This window comes from Pristis pectinata, chromosome 41 (genome assembly GCF_009764475.1).
Source record: "Pristis pectinata isolate sPriPec2 chromosome 41, sPriPec2.1.pri, whole genome shotgun sequence".
NCBI lineage: Eukaryota > Metazoa > Chordata > Chondrichthyes > Rhinopristiformes > Pristidae > Pristis > Pristis pectinata.
In genome coordinates this window covers 3,517,270-3,538,879 of record NC_067444.1, presented here as the reverse complement: position 1 = coordinate 3,538,879, position 21,610 = coordinate 3,517,270, and the positions used below count along the sequence as shown (strand labels likewise).

Genomic DNA, 21,610 nt, shown 5'->3' with positions numbered 1-21,610 from the left:
ACCAAGTGCAGTTCTGATAGACAAATAAGGTGCAAGGGCCACGACGAGGTAGATCGAGAGATTAAAATTTCATCTTTGTCGTAACAGTGACCATTCAAGGGTCTTCTAGCAGAGGGGTACAAGGTGTATTTGAGCCTGTGGTACGTGTGCTCAAGCTTTTGTATCTTCCACCCGATGGAAAGGGGGAGAAGAGAGAATGCCAGTGGTGAGAGGTGTCCTTAATTATGTTGGTAGCTTTTCCGAGTCAGCGGAATGTGTAGCCAGAGTCCATGTAGGGGAGTATGGTTTTCTTGATAGAATGGGTTGCGTTCACAACTCGTTGCAATTTCTTGCGGCCTTGTTGCAGAGCAGCTGTCACACGAACTGACGTATCCTGATAGGATACTTCCACTGGTGCATCTGAAAAAATGGCGAGGGTCAGCGGGGACTGGCCGAATTTCCTTTATCTTCAGAGGAAGTAGAAGTGTTGATGTTCTTTCTTGACCACAGCGTTCTACATGACGGGACCAGGATAGATTCGTGGTGATATTTGCACCTGGAACTTGATGCTCTCTCCAATAGTTCCACCTCAGCGCCATTGACACAGTCAGTGGCGTGCACCCCGCTGTGTGTATCAATGATGCTGAGGTGGAGATCAACAACCATCTTTATGATATCAATGACCAGCTCATAGAACAGAGAGCGTTGAAGGTGCACGTTGAGAATTATGTTCGTGTTCTGTAAGAAGATTAGTAAATAGCATCACTTGATGCATTAGTTAAGTAGGACTAGAATACAAAATCTATGTTGTCGGATATACGAAATTGAGCGCATTTTTTGCCAATATAGAAAACAGAGACGTTTCCTAACCCTCGGCAATTAAGAAAGCCATTTACTAAACGAGGTCTGAACGTTACCGATATTACTTGCTTGTAATGGTCGTTCAAACAAATATGTGAACTGAGTTGAGTATGAACTAACTTCACTTGTTGGCTCATTCTGACAAAACTGTGAAGAAACGTCCTGGGCAAAGATCATGGTGCATATTTGTGACTAAATGTTCGTCCCGCCTAACATTTGAGAACTTTAATCTTAACAGATCATCAAGCACGAAGTAAGATATCGACGAATTTTAGTGTAGCCTAACTTCCGTAACAGAGTAATCAACTTACCTTCGTGATATCATTGAAAACTTGCAACAATTAACTTGCGTGAAGTGTTGCAAATTATTTCAACGTTTGGAAATAACATTCCTTTAACATGTCTACACTACAGAGCTGTCGACACCAGTTTTATCAGTGCATTCCGCAGATGTTGAAATCGGCGGAAACATCAGTTTCAACTGCGTATGCTCGAACGGCCATCCAGAAACCACATTCATCTTGCAGAGGGCTGGGGAAGATATCTCGCGGTCACGGGTTATTTCAGGGAAAAACCACTCTGTGACCTTCACCGTGAAGAAGGTGACTCTTTCTGATGAAGGAGCGTACTTCTGCCGCTGTCAAGTCATTGTAAATGGAACTGTCTTAACATCAGCCACCAGTTCACATCTGCAGGTGACTGTCAATGGTAAGTGCGATCAACTCAGCAACAAGATTGTAGCTGGAAATAGTGGCATGGATGTTACAGGTAACGAATTAAGTAACAACGTTGAAAATAAACCTGAGGTTGTCATCATCGTCTATACGTAATTTCCATTTGTGTCAGTTGTTCTTAAAAGATATTAGGAAGGACTCGGACGTGAAGCAGACTTCGCCAGCAAGCAACGATATCGACATATTCTGTGAAGGTGCAAATGCAATATCCTTAAGTAAGCAGCAAAGTAAATAACAAGTTAAACAGAGCAAAGTGAAGGCTGGATTAAAACGGATTGATAGAAATGAAATAAAATTGTAAACAAACACAACTCCAGCAACACGGACTAAATCGTTCAGTCTCGCACTGCCTCTGTGGAATTTGAAAGTGTTCTCCGTGATGGCCTGAACTTGCCCCAGGTCCTCCGATTTCTCCCCACGTCCCAACTTGATGCTGTTTGGCAGGTGAAGTCGCTATGAAAACGACCAGACCCCTCTTCCACATCGCCATGGCGGTTACTGGAGAGACATTCAGCGGGGAAATGAGAGAGGATGAGAGGTGACTTGAGAGAGGTGTACAAGATGATAAGAGGCATAAATGGAGAGGACAGTCAGAGACTTTTTCCCAAGACGGAAATGGCTAACATGAGCGGGAACTTATTTAAGGTGATTGGAGGAATGTATAAGGGGGATGTCAGGGGTAAGTTTTTTACACAGAGAGTGGTGGGTGCGTGGAACGCACTGCCAGCAGAGGTTGTGGGGTGCAAATATATTAGGGACATTTAACACACGCTCTGATAGTCACACGAATGATAGAGAAATGGAGGACGATGTGGGAGGGAAGGGTTAGATAAATATTGCAGTAGGATAAAATGTCGGCATAACATTGTGGGTCAAAGGCCCTGTACTGTGCTGTAATGTTCTATGTTCTAGTACAGAACAGTACAGACCCTTCGGCCCACGATGTTGTGCCGACATTTATCCTGCTCTAAGGTCTATAGAAACCTTCCCTTCCACATAGCCCTCCATTTTCCTATAATTCATGTGGCTGTCAAAGAGTCTCTTAAATGCCCCTAATGTATATACCGGCAGTGCGTTCCACACACCTGTCACTCTCTGTGTAAAAAGAACTTACCTCTGACATCCCCACTAAACCTCCCTCCATTCACTTTAAAATTATACCCCCTCGCCTTAGCCACTTTTACCCTGGGAAAAAATCTCTGAATGTCCACTCGCTCTACGTTTCTTATGACTTTCTGCACCTCTATTCAGTCACCTCTCATTCTTCGTCTCTCCAAAGAGAAAAGCCCCAGATCACTCTACCTATCCTCATAAGACATGCTCTCCAATCAAGGCAGCATCCTGCTAAATCTCCTCTGCACCCTCTCTAAAGCTTCCACATCCTTCCTGTAATGAGCCGACCGGAACTGAACACAATACTCTAAGCATGGTCTAACCACTCGTATCATACAGGTTACCTGGATATAGATGCCGAAATTGGATCAATGGGACTGTTCTAAGAACTGACATAGATATGATGTACCGAATAGCTTAATGTTATGTGATAAGAAAACATGAGAAATATGAACGCATGTGGTTCTGCAAATGGATAATTTACAGAACTAAAGAGACTAACAGCAAACAGCACAATAACAAGTCCTTTCGCCCGCCATACTTCAAGTGCACATCTGCACCGATCCAATTCACCAGCGTTTGCCCCTTAGCCTTATATCCATTGAAGATTCAAGTACCCGTCTCGGCAACTTTTAAATTTAGTGAGAGTGCCGGCCTCCACTTATCCTTCAAATAGTGCGTCCCAGATTACCGCGAGACTCGAGGTGAAAAAAGAAATCTCAGTCCCTCACAAATCTTCTCGCTCCTCATCTTTGACGTATCTCAGACGCCTTCGTTATGGGATTTTTTTTCTTTGCTGTCATTAGCACCATCTCTGTAAATGTGTAAACTTCTATCAGGTAACCCTACTCTTCCATTGCAATCTCATCCATTCCATATGTAAAGTATCCTTCGAAGGAAACGGCTTTGGTGACATCTGGTTCTCTCAGTAGTGATTTTCGTTCTGTACATGTTTAAACTTCATAATATGGCAAACAATACCTTTTTGATGGAATTCTTATAGAGCTGCAACACTTCCTCGAAATCAACCATCGAGCGAATGAATGCCAGAATTCTATAAGCCTTCTTAATCCCCGATCAACTTGCGCGACAACTTTGAGGGATCTATGTACTTGAGCCTCAAGATCTCTGTTCCTCCACACTGCTAAGAATCCTGCTATTAACCATGTACTCTGTTGTCAGGTTTAATCTTCCAAAGTGTATCACTTCACAGTTGTCCGATTGAACTCCAGCTGCCACTTCTCCGTCCATCTCTTCGTCCTGTCTCTATCCCGTTGAAGCCTTCGACAAACTTATGCAGCGTATATTACACCACCATCCTTCGTGTCATATGCAAAGTTACCAACCCACCCTTCCGCATCTTAATTCAGGTCATTTATAAAAATCACAGAGATCAGGGATCCCAGAACAGATCCCTGCGGAACACCAGCGGTCACCGACCTTCAGGTCGAATACTCCCCTTCTATAACCGCCATGTGCCTTATGTGGCAAGCCAATTCTGAATCCATACATCCAATATCATGGATCCCATACCTCATCACTTCCTGAATGAGCCTACCATGGGGAACCTTGTCAAACGCCTTGCTGTAATCTATATATACCACATCCACCGCACTACCTATAATCAATTTGTTTGTCACTTCCTCGAAAACCTCTATTAGGCTCGTGAGGCAGGAGCTGCCTTTCACAAAGTCATGTTGGCTATTCGTAATAAGACTGTGCTTCTCCAAATGCTCATAAATACTTTCACTAAGAATCCTCTCCAATAGTTTTCCCACCACTGACGTAGGACTTACTGGTCTATAATTCCCAGAATCCCTTTTACAATTCTTGAACAATGGAACAACGTTTGCCATCTTCCAATCCTCGGATACCACTCCTGTAACAAAGAAGGGCTCAAACATCATCATTAACGCTCCAGCAATCTTTTCCCTCGCTTCCCTCAGTAACCTGCAGTATATCCTATCCGAACCCGGAGATTTATCTGTCCCAATGCTTTTTAGTATCTCCAACACTGCTTCTTTCTTAACCTCGACATGTTCTAACATATTTGCCTGTTCTACACGTACCTCACATTCGTCTGAGTCCCGCTCCCTGGTTAAAATTGAAGCAAAGTATTCATTTATGATCTTCCCAACCTCCTTCTCCTCCAGACACATTCCCCCCTCCCCTATCCTTGAGCAGTCCTCCCCTCACACTCGTCATTCTCCTGTTCATGATGTACGTGTAGAACCCCTCTGTGTTTTACCTTAACCCTAATTGCAAAGGCCTTCTCATGTCCCCTTCCAGCACTCTTGTCTCTTTTTAAACCCCTTACTTGCTACCTCGAAATTCTCAAGAGCCCTGTCTTGATTTTTGCTTCTTAAACCTTAAATATGCTTTCTTCTTTCTCCTGACTAAACCTTCCATCTCTCCTGTTTATTATGATTCCTTCACCCTCCCATCCCTCCTTGTCTCAGTGGGACAACGCAATCTAGAACCCTATGTAAGTGGTCCCAAGACAACCTCCACATTTTTGCGGTTCATTTATCAAACAACATCTGTTCCCAATTTACGCTCCCAAGTTCCTGCCTAATACCATCGTAATTTGCTTTGTCCCAATTAAATACCTTCCAATGTCAGCGAGTTGGGGGTCACTGTCCCCGAAATGCTCGCCCACCAAGAGGTGCATCACCAGACCAGGTTCATTGTCCAGTACCAGATCTAGCATGGCTTGTACTCTAGTCGTCCTGTCTACATATTGTGTCAGGAATCCTTACCGTACACATCTTACAAATCCTGCCCATCTAAACTTTTTGCAGGAAAGAGAAAACAATCATTATTAGGGCAGTTGAAGTCACCCATGACAACAATCCTGTTATGCTTGCACCTTTCCAAAATCTGACTACTTATCTGCTCCTCGGTGTCTTGGTGACTACTTGGGGGCCAATAAAATACCCCTAATTGAGAAATTGCTCCCATCCGGTTTCTAACATCCACCAACACTGACACAGCAGAGGATCTCTCCATGATTTCCTCCTTTTCTCTAACTGTAATACTATCCGTGATTATCAATTGTACCCTCAACCCTTCTACGTCCCTTCCGATCTCTTTTTAAACACTGAAATCTCAGAACCTCAGGCAGCCACTCTGGACTTTGCGACAGCCGAAATGGCTAAAACATCGGAATTCCACAGAATGATCCATGTTCCCAAGTTCATCACGCTTATTCATAACACTTACCGCATTAAAGTAAACACATTTCAACCCGTCTAACGGACTGCAATCAAACACTATTTCCTGCCTATTTTTGCTCATATTCGCGTCTGTTTCTGCAGCAACTGATCCATCATCTCATCTAACTCCTGGGTTCCCACCCCCAGCTAACCTTGATTACACCCTCCCCAACAGCTCTAACAAGCCTGACCTCAAGGACGTTGGTTCCTCTCGAGTTTAGGTGTAACTCGTCACTTTGTACAGGTCGCACCTACCCCACAAGAGATGGCAATGATCCATAAATCTGAACCCCTGCCTGCTGCACCAACTCTTCAGCCACTCATTAGTCTGCCATACCCTTCTATTCTTTCGCTCCTTGGCTAGTGGCAGAGGTAACAATCCAGAGATTACTACCCTTGAGGTCTTCCTTCTTAGCTTCCTACCTAACTCCCAATACTCGATCTTCAGGACCTCATCCCTCATCTTACCGATGTAGTTGGTGCGAATGTGCGAATCGATTTCTGGCTGTTCAACCTCCCCCTTAACAATGCTGTGCACTTGATCGCAAACGTGCCTGGCCCTGGCACCTGAGAGGCAACATACCATCCGGGAGTTTCGTTCTTGTCCACGGAATCTCCTGTCTGTCCCCTTAACCATCAAATCCCCCACCTCTTCATCCTTTCTGAGCTTCAGGGACAGAATCCGCGCCTGAGACCCGGCTGCTGTGACTCTCTGCCGCTAATTCATGCCCCGTACCAGCATTCAAAACAATACACAGTGCTTGTTATCAAGGGAAACGTTCACCAGGGTGTCCTGTACGGACTGGCTATTACTTTTCCCTCTCCTGGCGGTCACCCAACGACCTTCATACCGCACCCTCGATGTAACTGCCTCCTGGTAACTCCCATCTATTATCTCCTCAGCTTCCTGAATGATCCGGAGTTCACCCAGCTGCAGCTCCAGGTCCCTGACACTGTCTGTTGACACCTAACCGAGGAAGTAGATTTTACGATTCACTTACTGATGTTCCCATTTTCTTTTTTTACGCCTGAATTGCCCCAGCACATAACTCTCAGCATTCAATAAACCTAGCCAATGTATTCAGATGTCCACTGAAGAACTTCTCACTGACTATTTTTTAACATAAACATGTGGACATGAGTCCATTTTAATGAAGTACGGATCGTTGATAGACCTAAAAGAAAACCAAAAAGTTAATTCTCCACTATGGCTTGGGAGGTCGTAAATGTAGGGAAAAATCAATGTGATAAAGAAAAAAATAACATATGAATATACTGCGCGGTTTGGCCAATTGATCCAATCATGAATCCGTGCTGTCATATGCACCTTAATCTCTAAGATTGAAGATTTATTCAGACTTAATCGTTATTTTCATTTCTGTTATGTTTCGCAGCGATAACCAAAGATATACCTATTTAAGTTCGAGCGTCCAAGGCAGGCACATTGCCCAAGGAATGTTCATAATCGTCCAAATCTTATGTTCGGTTTTAAATTCAAGAGCAGCCAAAGTGAAAATTAGTTTACTGTATTGCTATTCGACTAACGCAGCTTTTCTTTACTTTACAGCCAATGTATGGATAAAGATTCTTCTGCAATATATTCATTTGATCGTCGTGGGGGCGCTGATTGTGATCATCGTTGCTGTTATAATAATCACAATAATTTGCAAGAGGAACAAAGGTAAAACAATGACAATGACATTTGAGAATGAACTAGAACCCATTACATATTGCACTGACAACGCGTATAAAGAAATAATATTGTTCAAATAATATACAGATTCATATTGATTGTATATACACACGTTTAACAATTTCTATTCTCCTGTATATAGAGAAGGGAAATGATGCTATATCCCCTAAAGCCATCCTTCACTTGGTATTAATGATAACGTAGCACGCCCAGAACTTCAATTGAAAGTAGGAAATGTTGATTATAACTCCCTAAAACTGTTGGGGCTGTTGTGGAAGCAGGTACATTGGTCAAATTCAAGAGATTTCTAGCTAAGCATATGGAGGAATGTAAAATAGAGGGATATGTGGGAGGAAGAGGTTAGATAGCCTTAGATGAGGGTTAAAGGTCGGCACAACATTGTGGCCTGTATTGTGCTGTACTGTTCTATGATTCTATGATTCTATGTACATGTAAATAAGAGAAAAACAAATTGTGGGGTGGGGGGAGGTTGTCAATTCCATCTTTACAAAAAGAAATCTCAAATTGCTGATCAGGATGTCTCCTCATGTATCGAGTTCCTATTGCTCCTATATCCTATGCTCCACAAGCACGTTCCAGTTGACTATTCGAATGACTGCGCCTACGTGGCTGGCAATAAAATGGAGTCGCCGTTGTCATGACCATCGGAAGTGGTAACCAGGCGTCTAGAAGACGCATTCTGAGGCCCCGCCCTCAGCACGAGTTGACATTTGCCTCCTTGTGCTGTGAAAGAAAGGATTTATTTTCTCTTTCTCTCTTTTTACATTTCTGATATGCGGATACATTTCGAATAATTTCTGTAAGTTAATGGAAGCGTAAAGGTACAGTAACAAAAAAAGAAGCCAAGCCTACCTTGCGCTTGACCAGCACCCCATTCAAATAATTGTCATTGGCTGCCGTACACGGAAGTTTGTCAGGCGGTTGCAGAGTTCCGTATCCTTCAAAGCCAAAGTCAAAGTCCAGTTTATTGTTATATGCATAACTGCATGTGTGGACAGGTGCAATGAAAAGCTAACCTGCAGCAGCATAAAAGGCACATTGCATCAAATAAACAACATTCACGAGCAACAAGACATAAATGAAACATTTTTTTTTACTAAAGAGAAGACACATAGAACAAAGAAAGCAGTCCATCTTAGTGCAACATAATCCAAGTGGTCATAGCTTTGTAATACTGTCATGAGTAGGGTGTGCCGCTTGGTTCAAGAACCGAATGGTTGAAGGGGAGCAGCTCTTCCTGATCCTGGTAGTGTGGGACTTCTGGTTTATGTACCTCCTGCCCGGTAGTAGCTATCAGAAGTTGACGTGGCCCAGATAACAGCGATATTTCATGATGGAAGTTGCCTTCTTAGGGCAGCGTCCCATGTAGATATGATGAGGAGGGATGCGCCGCCATGTATTGGGCAGAGGCCACTTCTCTCCGCAGCTTCTTACCTTCCAGCGCATTCGACATGTCGTACCAGACGGCGATGCAACCAGTCAGCATAGTTTCAACAGTACATCTGCAGAAGTTTGTTAGAGTGTTTAGTAAAAAGCCGAACCTCCTTAACCCTGAAAGAAAGTAAAGACTCAGGAGCCAGAAGTCAAATGTTCCCACATTTTTCGGACAGTGCATTCGTACTTCTGCGTTGCTTCGCTGCAGAATGGATGGAGAGCAGCCAACACGATTCTTTCAGGAGCAGCGGTATTAAATAGTGTTTATTTGTCCGAAATGCATTGACTATATATTGTGCTTTCGTAGCTGATGACATGTAGCAAGAAAACTGCCTACTAGCTGTACGTTGAGGACCAAGGTGAATTCTGTCATAAAACAGGCTTTTTTTACTCTGTGTTGTATAGGAATTGGATACGACTTCACTGAGCTAAACGCAGCAACTCCTCCTCGAACGGAAGAATCAAAGTTATGAAAACTTAAAGGCTCTCTAAAAAAAAGTACAATTCGACGATTCATTTTTTTCCGAGTTAAACATTCAGCATACTAACTCTGCAATATTAACCGACGCAATGCTTCAGTCTCCAGACGCTTCTGCCGACCACCAGAACTTTGAAATCAAACCGATATTCGTCAAACATGGATTGCAATGCACAACAGTTGCCAGAACCAATAACCTGTGTACTTTCTTGCATGTGTCTTTTCAATACCCAGGTATTTTTGTGTTTAAGAATAAAATTTATTTTAAAGGTGGTTAAAACCTATCATGAAGCGAAAGTGTTTTTTTGAATAATATGGCACTTTTCGTCATTATTCTAATACAGTTACTATCATTCTGTGGAATCCAACTTATCAACTATTGTGATAACTGACTGGGTGTTGAGGTATGTTCAACACCAATAACTTCATTTAAGCAATGGATCACGATCTTGGTTGTTAACTTGTCATATAAATGTCAATAAGTGATCCATATCTCAACAGACCTTTAAAGTGCGAAATAACATGCACCAGGTTACAGTAATTAAAAAGCTGAAAACTCTCATCTCATGGAAAGCATGCCTAAACAAAAGTAAAATAACCATGGACAGAAAAATCGTGCTGTTCAGACACGACCATACATACACAGTTGCAGATATACAAAGACTGTGTACAAATTCTCTTCAGTTAAACACGGAAGTGAGAAAATCTTACACCTGGGTTACACCAACACACATACACAGGCCACACACACACACACACACACACACACACACACACACACACACACACACACACACACACACACACAACACTCACACACGCGATACGTGTCGTAGTAGCATGCAGAAGATGTCAACCGCACTTGGCGGAAAGGTAGTGTCGGCACAAGATTTCAGTACAATTGGAGGACGTCCACTATGTTGAGGTGTATAACTGCACAGGTTTTTATCGGATTTTAATTGCTTGTTCTTGCTGCCAACTATCAAACTATCTGCAAGGAGTGTGCAGGACAAAATGACGCGTACATATCAGGCGTGACGACAGGCTGGCGGCACCTTCCAATGAGAATGCTGCAAGCCTTCTCAGCTTCCCACCTGCCCATTGATTATTTCTTTAAATTCGCTGATCACCAAATGTTGGATATAATTCACAGAGATCCAAACAATACAAAGAAATAGCTTTATACCTGTTTAACACCTGCACAGTTATCTCCAGCTGTGTGCGTAGATCTCACATGGTATCTTCTCATGATTGATTTCATTATGAAGTGAAGCTGCTGCCAGCGATGTGCTGTTTGCAGAAATGTGTGCCAGACGTTCGTATGAGCCCTCAAATTGAGGTATCTGCAGAGTACATCTGTAATCACGGAAAAGCAAACTATCTCTCCTGCCGTGATATACTTGGAGTTTTTTGCACTACATTGGAGTACACAGATGGATATCAATACTTGCATTTTACGTCAGATTCATTGCAATGTAGTGTAGGAATAACTATAGACCAATGACCGCGCACTTGACAAAACATGACCAATACCGAAGCGCAAGGCAATTCTGGGTGTCTTCCCGGGCTATTGACAATTAGAGGTTGCACATGATAAAACACACCAGACAATAAATGATGCTGCTTGGAATGCGGAGCATGCCTTATGAAAGCAAGTTGAGGGAACTCGGCCTTTTCTCCTTGGAGAGACAGAGGATGAAGGGGGACCTGATAGAGGTGTATAAGGTGATGAGAAGTATTGATAGGGTAGATAGTCAGAGGCTTTTCCCCAGGGCTGAATTGGTGGCCACAAGAGGACATAGGTTTATGGTGCTGGCAAGTAGATACAGAGGAGATGTCAGGGGTAAGTTTCTTACTCTGGTGAGTGCGTGGAATGGGCTGCCGGAAACAGTGGTGGAGGCGGATACGATAGGGCCTTTCAAGAGACTGTTAGATAGGTACATGGAGATGAGTAAAAGGGCTATGGGTAAGCCTAGTAATTTCTAGGGTAGGGACATGTTCGGCACAGCTTTGTGGGCTGAAGGGCCTGAATTGTGCTGTAATTGTTCTATGTTCTATGTTCTAATTGTGCCCCCAACACTTACACTACTTTATTAATTGCGATATGTTCCAAACAACTCAATGATTTGCAAGGTATTTTCAAATGAAACTCGTTACTCTTTGCTGACGCAACTCTTCGTTTTGATTCACAACTTCCAAAATTCACAACCTGTATTTAGATTTTACCCGATCTGGATAAATCTGCCCAGTGTTTCATTTGACGTGTTCTTTTCTAAGTCACTTTCCTCAAAGTTCCTTTTATGATCGTTATTCTCCCGAGTAATCGCAGCAATGGTCATGTGAGGCACAGTTTTCTGACTTTCTGTGTTTCTCCCACGTGTTGCCTACTTCTTTTCAACAAAAGGCATGGATGTAAGTCGACTCCATTTTATATATGTGTGCATTCAATATTGTATTCCATTCCCTCTTGGTACTGTCCCATAATCGCTTTAACACTTCAACCACCAGTTATATAATTTTCAGTTCGTTCGAGGCAAAATGTCCTTGAGTTATTTTTCCTATGCTCAGAGCTGTGTCGGAACTACTCAACTTTCTCAAATTGGTGCTATCCAGGTGTAGTATAAAAGGCCACGGGTTAGATGACCGTGAAAACACTACTGACTCCCATGGTCGGGTGATAGCATTGCCTATCAGTTCGGAAGCTATACCACTGTCAATCAGGGGTCCGGCTCCGCCCCACCCATTAAGAGTACACCTGAGGACTGGCTCATAACCCAACTTTGTTCTTGACCCTGAATCATTGGCTTTTTTCACCTGAGCAGACTCCGCCCTACTACAGCCCTATAAAAGATGCTGCAAGTGGGCTCTCTTTCTCTTTTCCGATTGCTGCAGGGTTCGAGACCACAGGTGAGAGGCTGCACTTCCACAGGGGTCTGGGAGCGTCCTGAGTAGGTTCCTAGTAACATAGAGCCGTTGTTTGTCCCGATTCAGGGGGTCCAGACAAAGTATTTGTTCGTTCCCTGATAGCTTGTAATAGTTCCTTGCGCTTGTGTGTGAGAGAGTGTGTGCACTTCACCCTCTGTTACGACTGCCCCCCCCACGTTTGGCGGTCACCCTAGTGCGAGTGTGCGAGGGTGCATTTGTTCCTTCACATTCTGTTCCCCCGTCGGTCTTTGTGAATAAATTCCTCCTTTTAAAGCAAAAAGACTGTGTGTCCAGATACCTTTTATCTTGAAGATTCCAAAAGAACCTTTCTCATAACATCAGGTGTCCAGGCGTAGATGGCGTAACCATGTCCCACCATGCTCACTTGGTTCTGCTACTCACTGCGGTCACTATGTTGATCCCCGATCATGACGATTGGTGGATCACGCAAGCTATCCCAAACAGGTGAATCCGGAAAAGGATACGCGAGCATTGGGAAGTTGTGGCACAAGTAAAGGACGTTCCTCGAATAGGTTTAGTTAACAGGTTTGTTTAGAAACCAAAAGTACAGCATCTGTGATACCTACATGACCAATTGGAAGATGGGATACAAATAATATCCCATGCATGCAATTCTGGTCACCTCACGATACGACGGATATCGAGACTTTAGAAAGGGTGCAGAGGAGGTTTACTAGGATTCTGCCTGGATTAGAGGGCATGTGCTGTCAGGAGAGGATGGACAAACTTGGGCTTTTTTTTCTCTGGAGTGACGGAAGCTGGGGGGGGGGCTGCTGATCTGTTGGAAGTGCATAAAATTATGAGGGGCAGAGATAGGGTGGAGAAGGAATATATTTTTTCCCATTATTGAAATATCCAATACCAGAGGGCCTGTATTTAAGGTGAGGGGTGTTGGTTCAGAACAGACGTGAGGGTTTTTTTATACTGAGAGAGTGGTTGATGCCTGCAATGCGTTGCCTGATAGGCAGGTGGAGGCAAATTCATTGCGGGGTTTTAAGAGGGGCACGTGAATGAGAGGAAAATGGAGGGATATAGGCAATCTCTTGGTGGGAGGGATTAACTGTGGGCCGAAGAGCCTGTTCTGTACTGCACTGTTCTATGTAACCGAAATACCAGACATATTTGCTGAGTCATGCAACGAATGAATAACAGTGTTGTATAGCACTACCTCCGGAATATGAGCAGAAGATTGCACCTTGGATTCTTCAATCATAGTTATGAGCAGTACAGCTGTTTATCTACGCATAAAAGCAATCTGGAAGTTGTTAAATTAAAACAATATGAAGCAGAGATAGGGAATAACATCTGGAATTGTCCCAAATGAATTTAAACATAAAATGCCCAATTACTTCATTCATGTTCTGTGTTTTGGTTTGTAACTTTTAATATTGAGTGTGCTTGGAGATTACTGACTGCTAATCTTTCGTACTTCTGCGATGTGTCTCTGGGAAAACCCTTTGGAAATGAAAATAAGAGTATGCTATCAGCAAGTAGGAGAAAGAGATAGTTGGTACTCTGTAGAGAATAACAGAAACCTAAGAATTAGCAATCGGGAGCATTAGGTGATGTAAACACCAAACTAAATTGTGATTGTCATCCGAGTCCTTTACATTCAGTTGTAAGTCATTTTAGACTATCTTTTAGCGGGTAAATTTCAATTTGTACGGTTATTAGGGCGGGGTAGGATCATTTTTATGTCTATAACAGCTGTAAGTGTTTACCCACTGATACAATAATCGGTAATTGCCAATTGATTTATTATTGTCACATGAACCGACTTACAGTGAAAACACTGTTTTGCATGTCATCCATACAGATTATTTCATCTCGTCAGTGAATTGAGGTAGTACAATGGGAAAACAAGAATAAAATGCGGTATAATTGTTACAGTTGCAAAGAAAATGTATCCAGACAATAAGGGGCAAGGGCATAACGAGGTACATTGTGAGGTCCGTAGGCCACCTTATCTTGGAAAGGGAACCGTTGAATATGACAGCGGTATAGAAGCTGTCCTTGGACCTGGCGGTACGTGCTTTCATGCTTTTACATCTTCTGCCCGATGTGGGGGAGGGGGAGAAGAAATAATGTCATTGGTGGGAGGGTTTTTGATTATACTGCTGCTTCACCCAGGCAGCGGGAAGTGTAAACAGAGTCCACAGAGATACAATTCAATATGGGGAAACTATCAAGCAGAGGGATATTGATCATGTGCAGGCAGAGCGATTCCATTTAATTCGGAATCACAATCTGCTCTGACACTGTGGCCTGAAGGTCCTGCTGCTTTGTTGTACTGTTCCAAGTTCTATGTTTTGTGACAGTTATAACGAACCAAAGCAGTGTAACTGTAATAGTGAGAATAACGATTGGTATTGGTATTGGTTTACTATTGTCACTTGTACCGAGCACAGTGAAAAACTTGTCTTGCATACCGATCGTACGATATTCGGAATAATGCACATCCATGGATGTGTTTTGGATATTTCATTTGGGATTCTGGAAGGACTGAATGTCTATGAATTCAGCACCAGCCAAATATCAATTGACAGTTGTCCTTGATGAAATAGTGTCATGCAGTGCTCTTATTTTCAGACACTGTTCTCTGTTGCAGATTTCGTCCTACCAGGTCGAAATGTGTCCCTCAGTAAGAGCAACTTGTTTATGCTGGAATGTCTTTCAGAGTTTCATAAAGGTTTGCTGAAAAACAAAGAGTTGTTCTCTGATATGATTACTATGTCCAGGGCGGAAGGGGGCGTCATGAGCCCGTGAGTGGAGATAATAATGAAAGTTATTTCGTGGGGAATCCAAAAGCTGAAGTCAGAAGGGTAAAAATATATTTTCTGCTGCTATCATGTGGGCCAACATTACGATCCCTGAAGTAACGCTGGAAAAGAAAGAGCACGTGTCGTTACTCTACTTAAGCACAGACTATAAATTGACCATCAGCATCACAACCTGACAGTCGGTGTCCAATATGTGATCATACGATATGTTCTCCTGCAAGGTTCGCTCTGTAGTTTGGCCCAGGCCCTAATCTAAACTGAACCCTAATTTGCAATTTAGAATACAAACACCGTGTTCCCAAAAGAGCATTAAAATTCAAAAACAGCACGTCAAAGTTCTTGAGCACCATCTTTTAACCTACTGCAACAATCATTTTTGGCAGCAGAAGGTACATTTAATATTGATCCCCACCTGTACCGATCTCCCAAATTAGCAATTTCAAATTCCAAATTTAACGATAGTCTAATCACCAATTTCCCCAAATGCAACACAGATCATAGTACGGTAGCACACAGGAAGAGACCCTTGTCACTGCCAAGCATGATGGCAATTTCAACTCATCCGATTCCCCTGCGCATGGTCCGTATACCTCCATCACTGTCTGTTCGTGTGCCAGTCGAAATTTATATTAAACATTGCTGTCGTATCTTCGTCAACCCATTCCGTTGCAGTGCTTTCCAGGCACCTATCGGCCTCTGTATAAAGACAACTCGGCGCGTAAATACCATGTAAACTATCCCACTCCACCACAAAGGTATGCCCCGGGTATTTGGTATTTCTAGCCTGGAATAAAAGACTGTCTATCTACAATTTCTGTGCATCTCACACCTTATACATAACGTCTTCCCTCAGACTCCGACGCACCAGAGAAAATAAGCCAGTTTGTCCAACCTATCCTTACAGCGAAAACTCTCTAATCCAGGTAACATGCTGGTGAATCTCTTCTGTACCCTCTCCAATGCATCCACACCCTTCCTGTAATGTGGCGACCAGAACTGCAAACGATGTTACAAATGTGGCCAAACCAAAGTTTTATACAGCTGCAACATGACTTACAAATTGTTATATCACTCGACGGATAAGGCAGGTTTGTCGTACGCCTTCCCCATCGTCACATCTACTTGTGATGCTACGTTCAAGGAGCGACGGATTTGTATAGCACCATGTTATCCCTCTGTAAATCAATGCTGCGAAGATTCCTCCCATTTTCTGTAGACTTCCCTCTTCCAAATGCAACATCGCACGCTTGCCCGGATTAACATCCAGCTGTCCACATATGTCACATACACGTATGGCCTCAGCACTGTTCCGTGAGGAACACCACTGGACACAGACTTCCAGTCAGATAACACCCTTCCATCGTTACTGCCTGCCTTCTATGGCAAGCCAACTTTCAAGACTTATTTAGCAAGTCTCCATGCATCCAGTGTCCCTTAATCTTCTGGTTCTGCCAACCATGAGAGACGACGTCGAAAACTGAAATGCTGACCTCTTTGTAATCTCCTCAAAAAACTGAATCAAGTCTGCGACGCACAGCCTCCTCTTATCTCCAATAAGTTTAATTTTTGTAGATATGAGTATCCTATCATTACGTATGTTGACAATCTACCTCCTCCTGATATATGCCTCACTATCTTATCTGCCACTATTATGGTCTGTCTGTCTCCATTGCCATTCTTAAACAACAAAACAAAATTGGCTATTCTCCTGTCCGATGGTACCTCACCTGTGGATAAAATGGAAGCAAAGATCTCTGTCAAAGACCCCTAAAACCTCTCTCTTGCCTCGTTCAATAAATGGGATGGATCGCATCAGGCGTGGTGCAGCGCGTTGTACCTTGTTGCAGTGACCCTTGTTAAAATATCGACACTTGTTCTTTAACCACTAGTTCTGCATATTGACCTCACACGATTTAATCTCCTTATTTTTTTTGTTCCAAATTAGATCAGCTGCCCACCATTGCGCGCTTTCAAGAAACATTTGCGAAAACTAGCAAAAAGATTTCGAAATAAAAGTGTAATTTCTATCTTCGATAAAATTATTACGCCGTGTGTCAACAAATATTTAACTCTCCCATGGAATAAACACAGAATTATTAAGACAACACGTTTCGGACGAATAACAGCAGTGTTGTAAATATGTAAAACTAGTTTTGGCGAACAAGAGGGGAAATAGTTTTAAAGAGATTGGAGGAAGATATATGAGGGATATCAGGGCTAAGTTTTTTCCACAGAGAGTGGTGGGTGCGTGGAACGCACCGCCTGCAGATGTTGTAGGGGCAGGTACATTAGGGACATTTAAGAGACTCTTAGAGGGACACATGAATGATAGAGAAATGGGGAGCTATGTGGGAGGGAAGGGCTAGATGGAGCAGGATAAAATGTCGGCACAGAATTGTGACCCGAAGGGCCAGTACTGTGCTGTGGTGTTCTATGTTCTAGACTAATCACCGCAGATGTACCACAGATATCATCGACACGACTAAGAACAAAAAAAAGTCAATGAAATGATGTAAATCTCCTCTGTTAGTAGGAAGTAGTAAACATGACGAAATTTCTGTTCGGTTGAAAAAGTAAGTACTTACCTACCGTACAAATACCTTCTGTATATTCCATGTGACTGCAGTTGTCAATCCCCCGTCTTGCGAAGGAGCATTCCCACAAGGCCGGGTCCATTTCCTTTCCACGCAACGACTCCCATGCAAATGATATCGCTCTCTTGACTGAAGGGTGCTCGCGGAAGTGCATCGTCATGAGAGCCGCAACCAATCTGAGTAGAATTAACTTTGGCGTCTTCGCTATCGCAGCCATCGTTACAAACTGCCCCCCCCCCCCGTTGTCCATTCTACTTCACCTTCACCCTCCCCCCACAATGATCGCTGCCAACTACTGCACTTATGCCGCCCTCGGAAATAGGAATATAAGCAACGCCATAGCGTGAGGCAAGTCGTTTTCAAGAAAGTAAGGCGGAATTTCAGTCATATTCCTTGCTTCTGGCCACGACATCTCCGTGAGTGCTGAGATCCAACTGTTAACAAGGGGACTGTGTTATCCAATCGGACACCAGTAAGGAGAAACAACAGGGATGAAAGGGTCTGGGAACCTTGGATGACGAGAGAGGACGTGAATTTACTCAAATGAAAAGAAGCATATTTAGGGTTTTGGAAGTTTAAATCAGACAGGGTATTTGAGGAATATAGAATGAGGAACAAAGTAAGGGAGTCATGTTTCAGTCGTATAAATCTTTGTTTCGGCCTCACTCGGAAAATTGTGTGCAATTCTTGTAGCCCCGTTACAGGCAGGATGTGGAAGTCTTGGAAGGCGTACGGACGAGGTTTTCCAGGATGTTGTCTGGATTAGAGAGTATAAACTAAAAGGAGAGGATGGAAAAATTTGGATTGTTTTTTTTCTGGAACGTTGTAAGTTGAGGAGGAAACCTGATCGAAGTTCAGAAAACTATGAGAGGCATAGATATGGTAGACAGTCGGAATCCTTTTTTCCAAGGGTAGAAATGTCAAATACAAGAGAATATGTTTTTAACATAAGAGGGGAAAGTTTAAAAGGGATGAACGAGCCAACTTTTTTTTACACATAGAGTTGTCTGTGGCTGAAGCGGACTGCCAGGGGTAGTTGTTAAAGCAGGTTTAAGAGGCTTTTCTATACACATAAATATTCATTAAATGTAGGGTTATCTATCATATGCAGGCAGAAGAGCTTTAGTTTAATTTGGCATCGTATTTACTACAGGTATTGTGGGCGGAAGGGCCTGCTCCTGTGCTGCACTGTTCTATTCTATGTGCCATATTCACCAACATTTAAAAGGGAGGTATCAAGTGCTGATTTCATCAACAATATACAGACACGTTATATAATTTCATGAGGAGACGTCGACGGTGTTCGCCTTTTATTCGAGTTCAACAAACAGCATTTGCCGATTTAGTTTATGGGAGATACACATTATGAACCTTATTTGAGAAATCATCTCATTTTCAATTAATCCAAATGTTCCCTCTTCCTTGTCCGAAGTGTGGTCCAGCCACAGCTACTGCGTGGGAACCTAAAGCGAACTCATTGCAAAGAAACCTGGCGTATTCCATGTCCCAGATATCGTCACAGACCGCCCCCCATTGTCCATTGAAATTCACCTCCACTATTTCCGAACAGTAGTCTCTGCCACCTCTTACCATCATCTCTGAAATGAGAACGAAATAACACAAAGTAATTTGAGATGTGTCATTTTTGTGATAAAATCGACTTTCAATCTTATACCTTCATATTGTTCACGACATCTCGACGTATGACGTGATTGAACAATGAGCGGGTCAGTTCTGTCATCTAACGAATGACCCCTCGAATGGCAGTTAATCATGCCTCGCAGTCGTCTCTCGACCAGTCAACAAATTCCAAATCTACACAACAGCAAGCTGTTTCCCTCCGCATGAATTACAATGTACTGATGATTTGCATCTGCAATGGAGTGATATGTCAGGATGTTGTGGAGTTAGTTTGCGCCATAGCATATTGTTATATCGTGCTGCAATAATCCCGGATACCAGTTGACACAAGTGCTGCAATCTACACTTAATCATGCACATTTCACATGTTTTCCATTGATTACTTCTTTTTTTCTGAATATTTGAATTGTATCAGCTCCCAAACATTGTGCAGTATATAAGAATTTGAATTATATGTTTCTGAAAACCAGGCAATTGATTTCCCTAACGAAATATAATTGCAATCATGGTTACAATCCTATTTTCGATTGTAATCATTTGCTTAGAATATTTAACTTTGATCGTACAAAACAGGCCATTAGGCTCACGATGTTCTGCCGACTTTGATGCCAATTTATCTAAATGCATCCTCCTGTCAATGATCTATATCTCTACATTCCCCTAATATTACGAGGGGCATAGATAGGGTGGACACGCAATATCTTTTTTCCCAATATTGAGCGATCCAATACCAGAGGGCGTGCATGTAAGGTGAGAGGCTGCAGTATCAGAAAATACGTGAGGGGTAGGTTTTTATTTATTAAGAGCCTGGAATGCGTTGCCTGATAGGGTGGTGGAGGCAGATTCATTGGGAGGCTTTTAAGATGGGCTTGGGTGGGCACATGAATGAGAGGAAAATGGAGGGATATGGACATTCTGTAAGTAGGAGGAATTAGCTTTGGCGGCAAAACATTATAGACCGAAGGTCCGGTTCTGCGTTTTACTGTTCTGTAATGTACTGTTCCGTATTCTATATCCACGTGTCTGTCTAAAAGCCCCTTAAACTTCACGAAACTTCTGTTTTCACGACTACCGCTGGCAACCTATTCCAGGGACCTACTGCCCCCTGCGTAAGAAACCTGTCCCTCACATCGCCTTTATACACCCCCCACTAACCTTAAAAACATGTCCTCTGGTACTTCACATTTCAACTTTGGGAAAAAGAATATGACTGTCTATACCTCTCACAATAATAAAAAAAATCTCCCACTCTAGCCTCCGACACTCCAGTTAAGCGTCATACTTCCGATGAAATATACACATATATATCGATATGTCATGTTTGGTCGCAATGTTGCAAAGTTCCACAAGTGGACTCATCAACGCACACGCAACCAATATTAATGCGCACAAATTATGGGTGCCAGCTACCTGCGGATACATTATTTTAAACTTTCAGTTACATCAACCATTAGCGACTTGAGCACTCACGAAAGCTGAAGTAAAGGAACAAGAAAATGTCACGAAATTATCTTCTGCTCTGTGTGCACTTGCACACGTTTATCACTGTTGCGTCATTGTGGATCGGCGAAGCAAACAATCCTGGAATATCCACCTCTATGTGCGAACAAATGTGAACGAAAATTATGGGGGAAATAACTCACCATTACATTCGCCAGCAGGTAAAAAAGTAGGCGTTATGTACTGTCTTCTTCAATAATGTACCAACTCACTGCATAGGTTCTTGACAAGGCTTCGGAGATGGTTGGATTTGATTGGTGTATATAAAATTATATGAAACTACTTTGCTTATAAAAAATACAAACCATGAACGCAAGATGTCTTCATGTATGAAATTATGTACTTGCCTTCCGCACAGATCGTTCCTTCATCTTCCACGTGACCGCAGTTGTTAATCTCCCATTTTGCGGAAGAGCATTCCCAAAGGGAAGGTTCATTTCCATTGCATGTAGCATCGTCCATCCAGATGTTGCCGCTTACTTTCCCGATGTGTGTTCCTGCTTGTTCTGCTGTACTGGAGCCACAACCGAACTGATTGCACACAGGCTTGGCGTCTTCCATGTTCCAGCCGTCGTCGCAATCTATCCCCCAGTGTCCATTGTAACTCACCTCAATTCTTCC

The 21,610-nt window shown here is 42.9% G+C and overlaps 1 protein-coding gene across 2 annotated transcripts in view; it reads left to right on the top strand.

The window, feature by feature from the left end:
- The window catches only part of LOC127566443 (uncharacterized), a 75,966-nt gene extending 66,147 nt beyond the window's left edge, over positions 1 to 9,819 (top strand). The window contains exons 19-21 of one of the 2 annotated variants that reach the window (XM_052008863.1): positions 1,255 to 1,548; positions 7,470 to 7,583; positions 9,456 to 9,819. In XM_052008863.1, the coding sequence (XP_051864823.1) occupies positions 1,255 to 1,548; positions 7,470 to 7,583; positions 9,456 to 9,523 (476 nt within the window). In that variant the 3' untranslated portion in view covers positions 9,524 to 9,819. The remainder of the gene's footprint in view (positions 1 to 1,254; positions 1,549 to 7,469; positions 7,584 to 9,455) is intronic. The other variant, XM_052008864.1, reaches the window with a different exon arrangement.
- Positions 9,820 to 21,610: the final 11,791 nt, after the last annotated feature.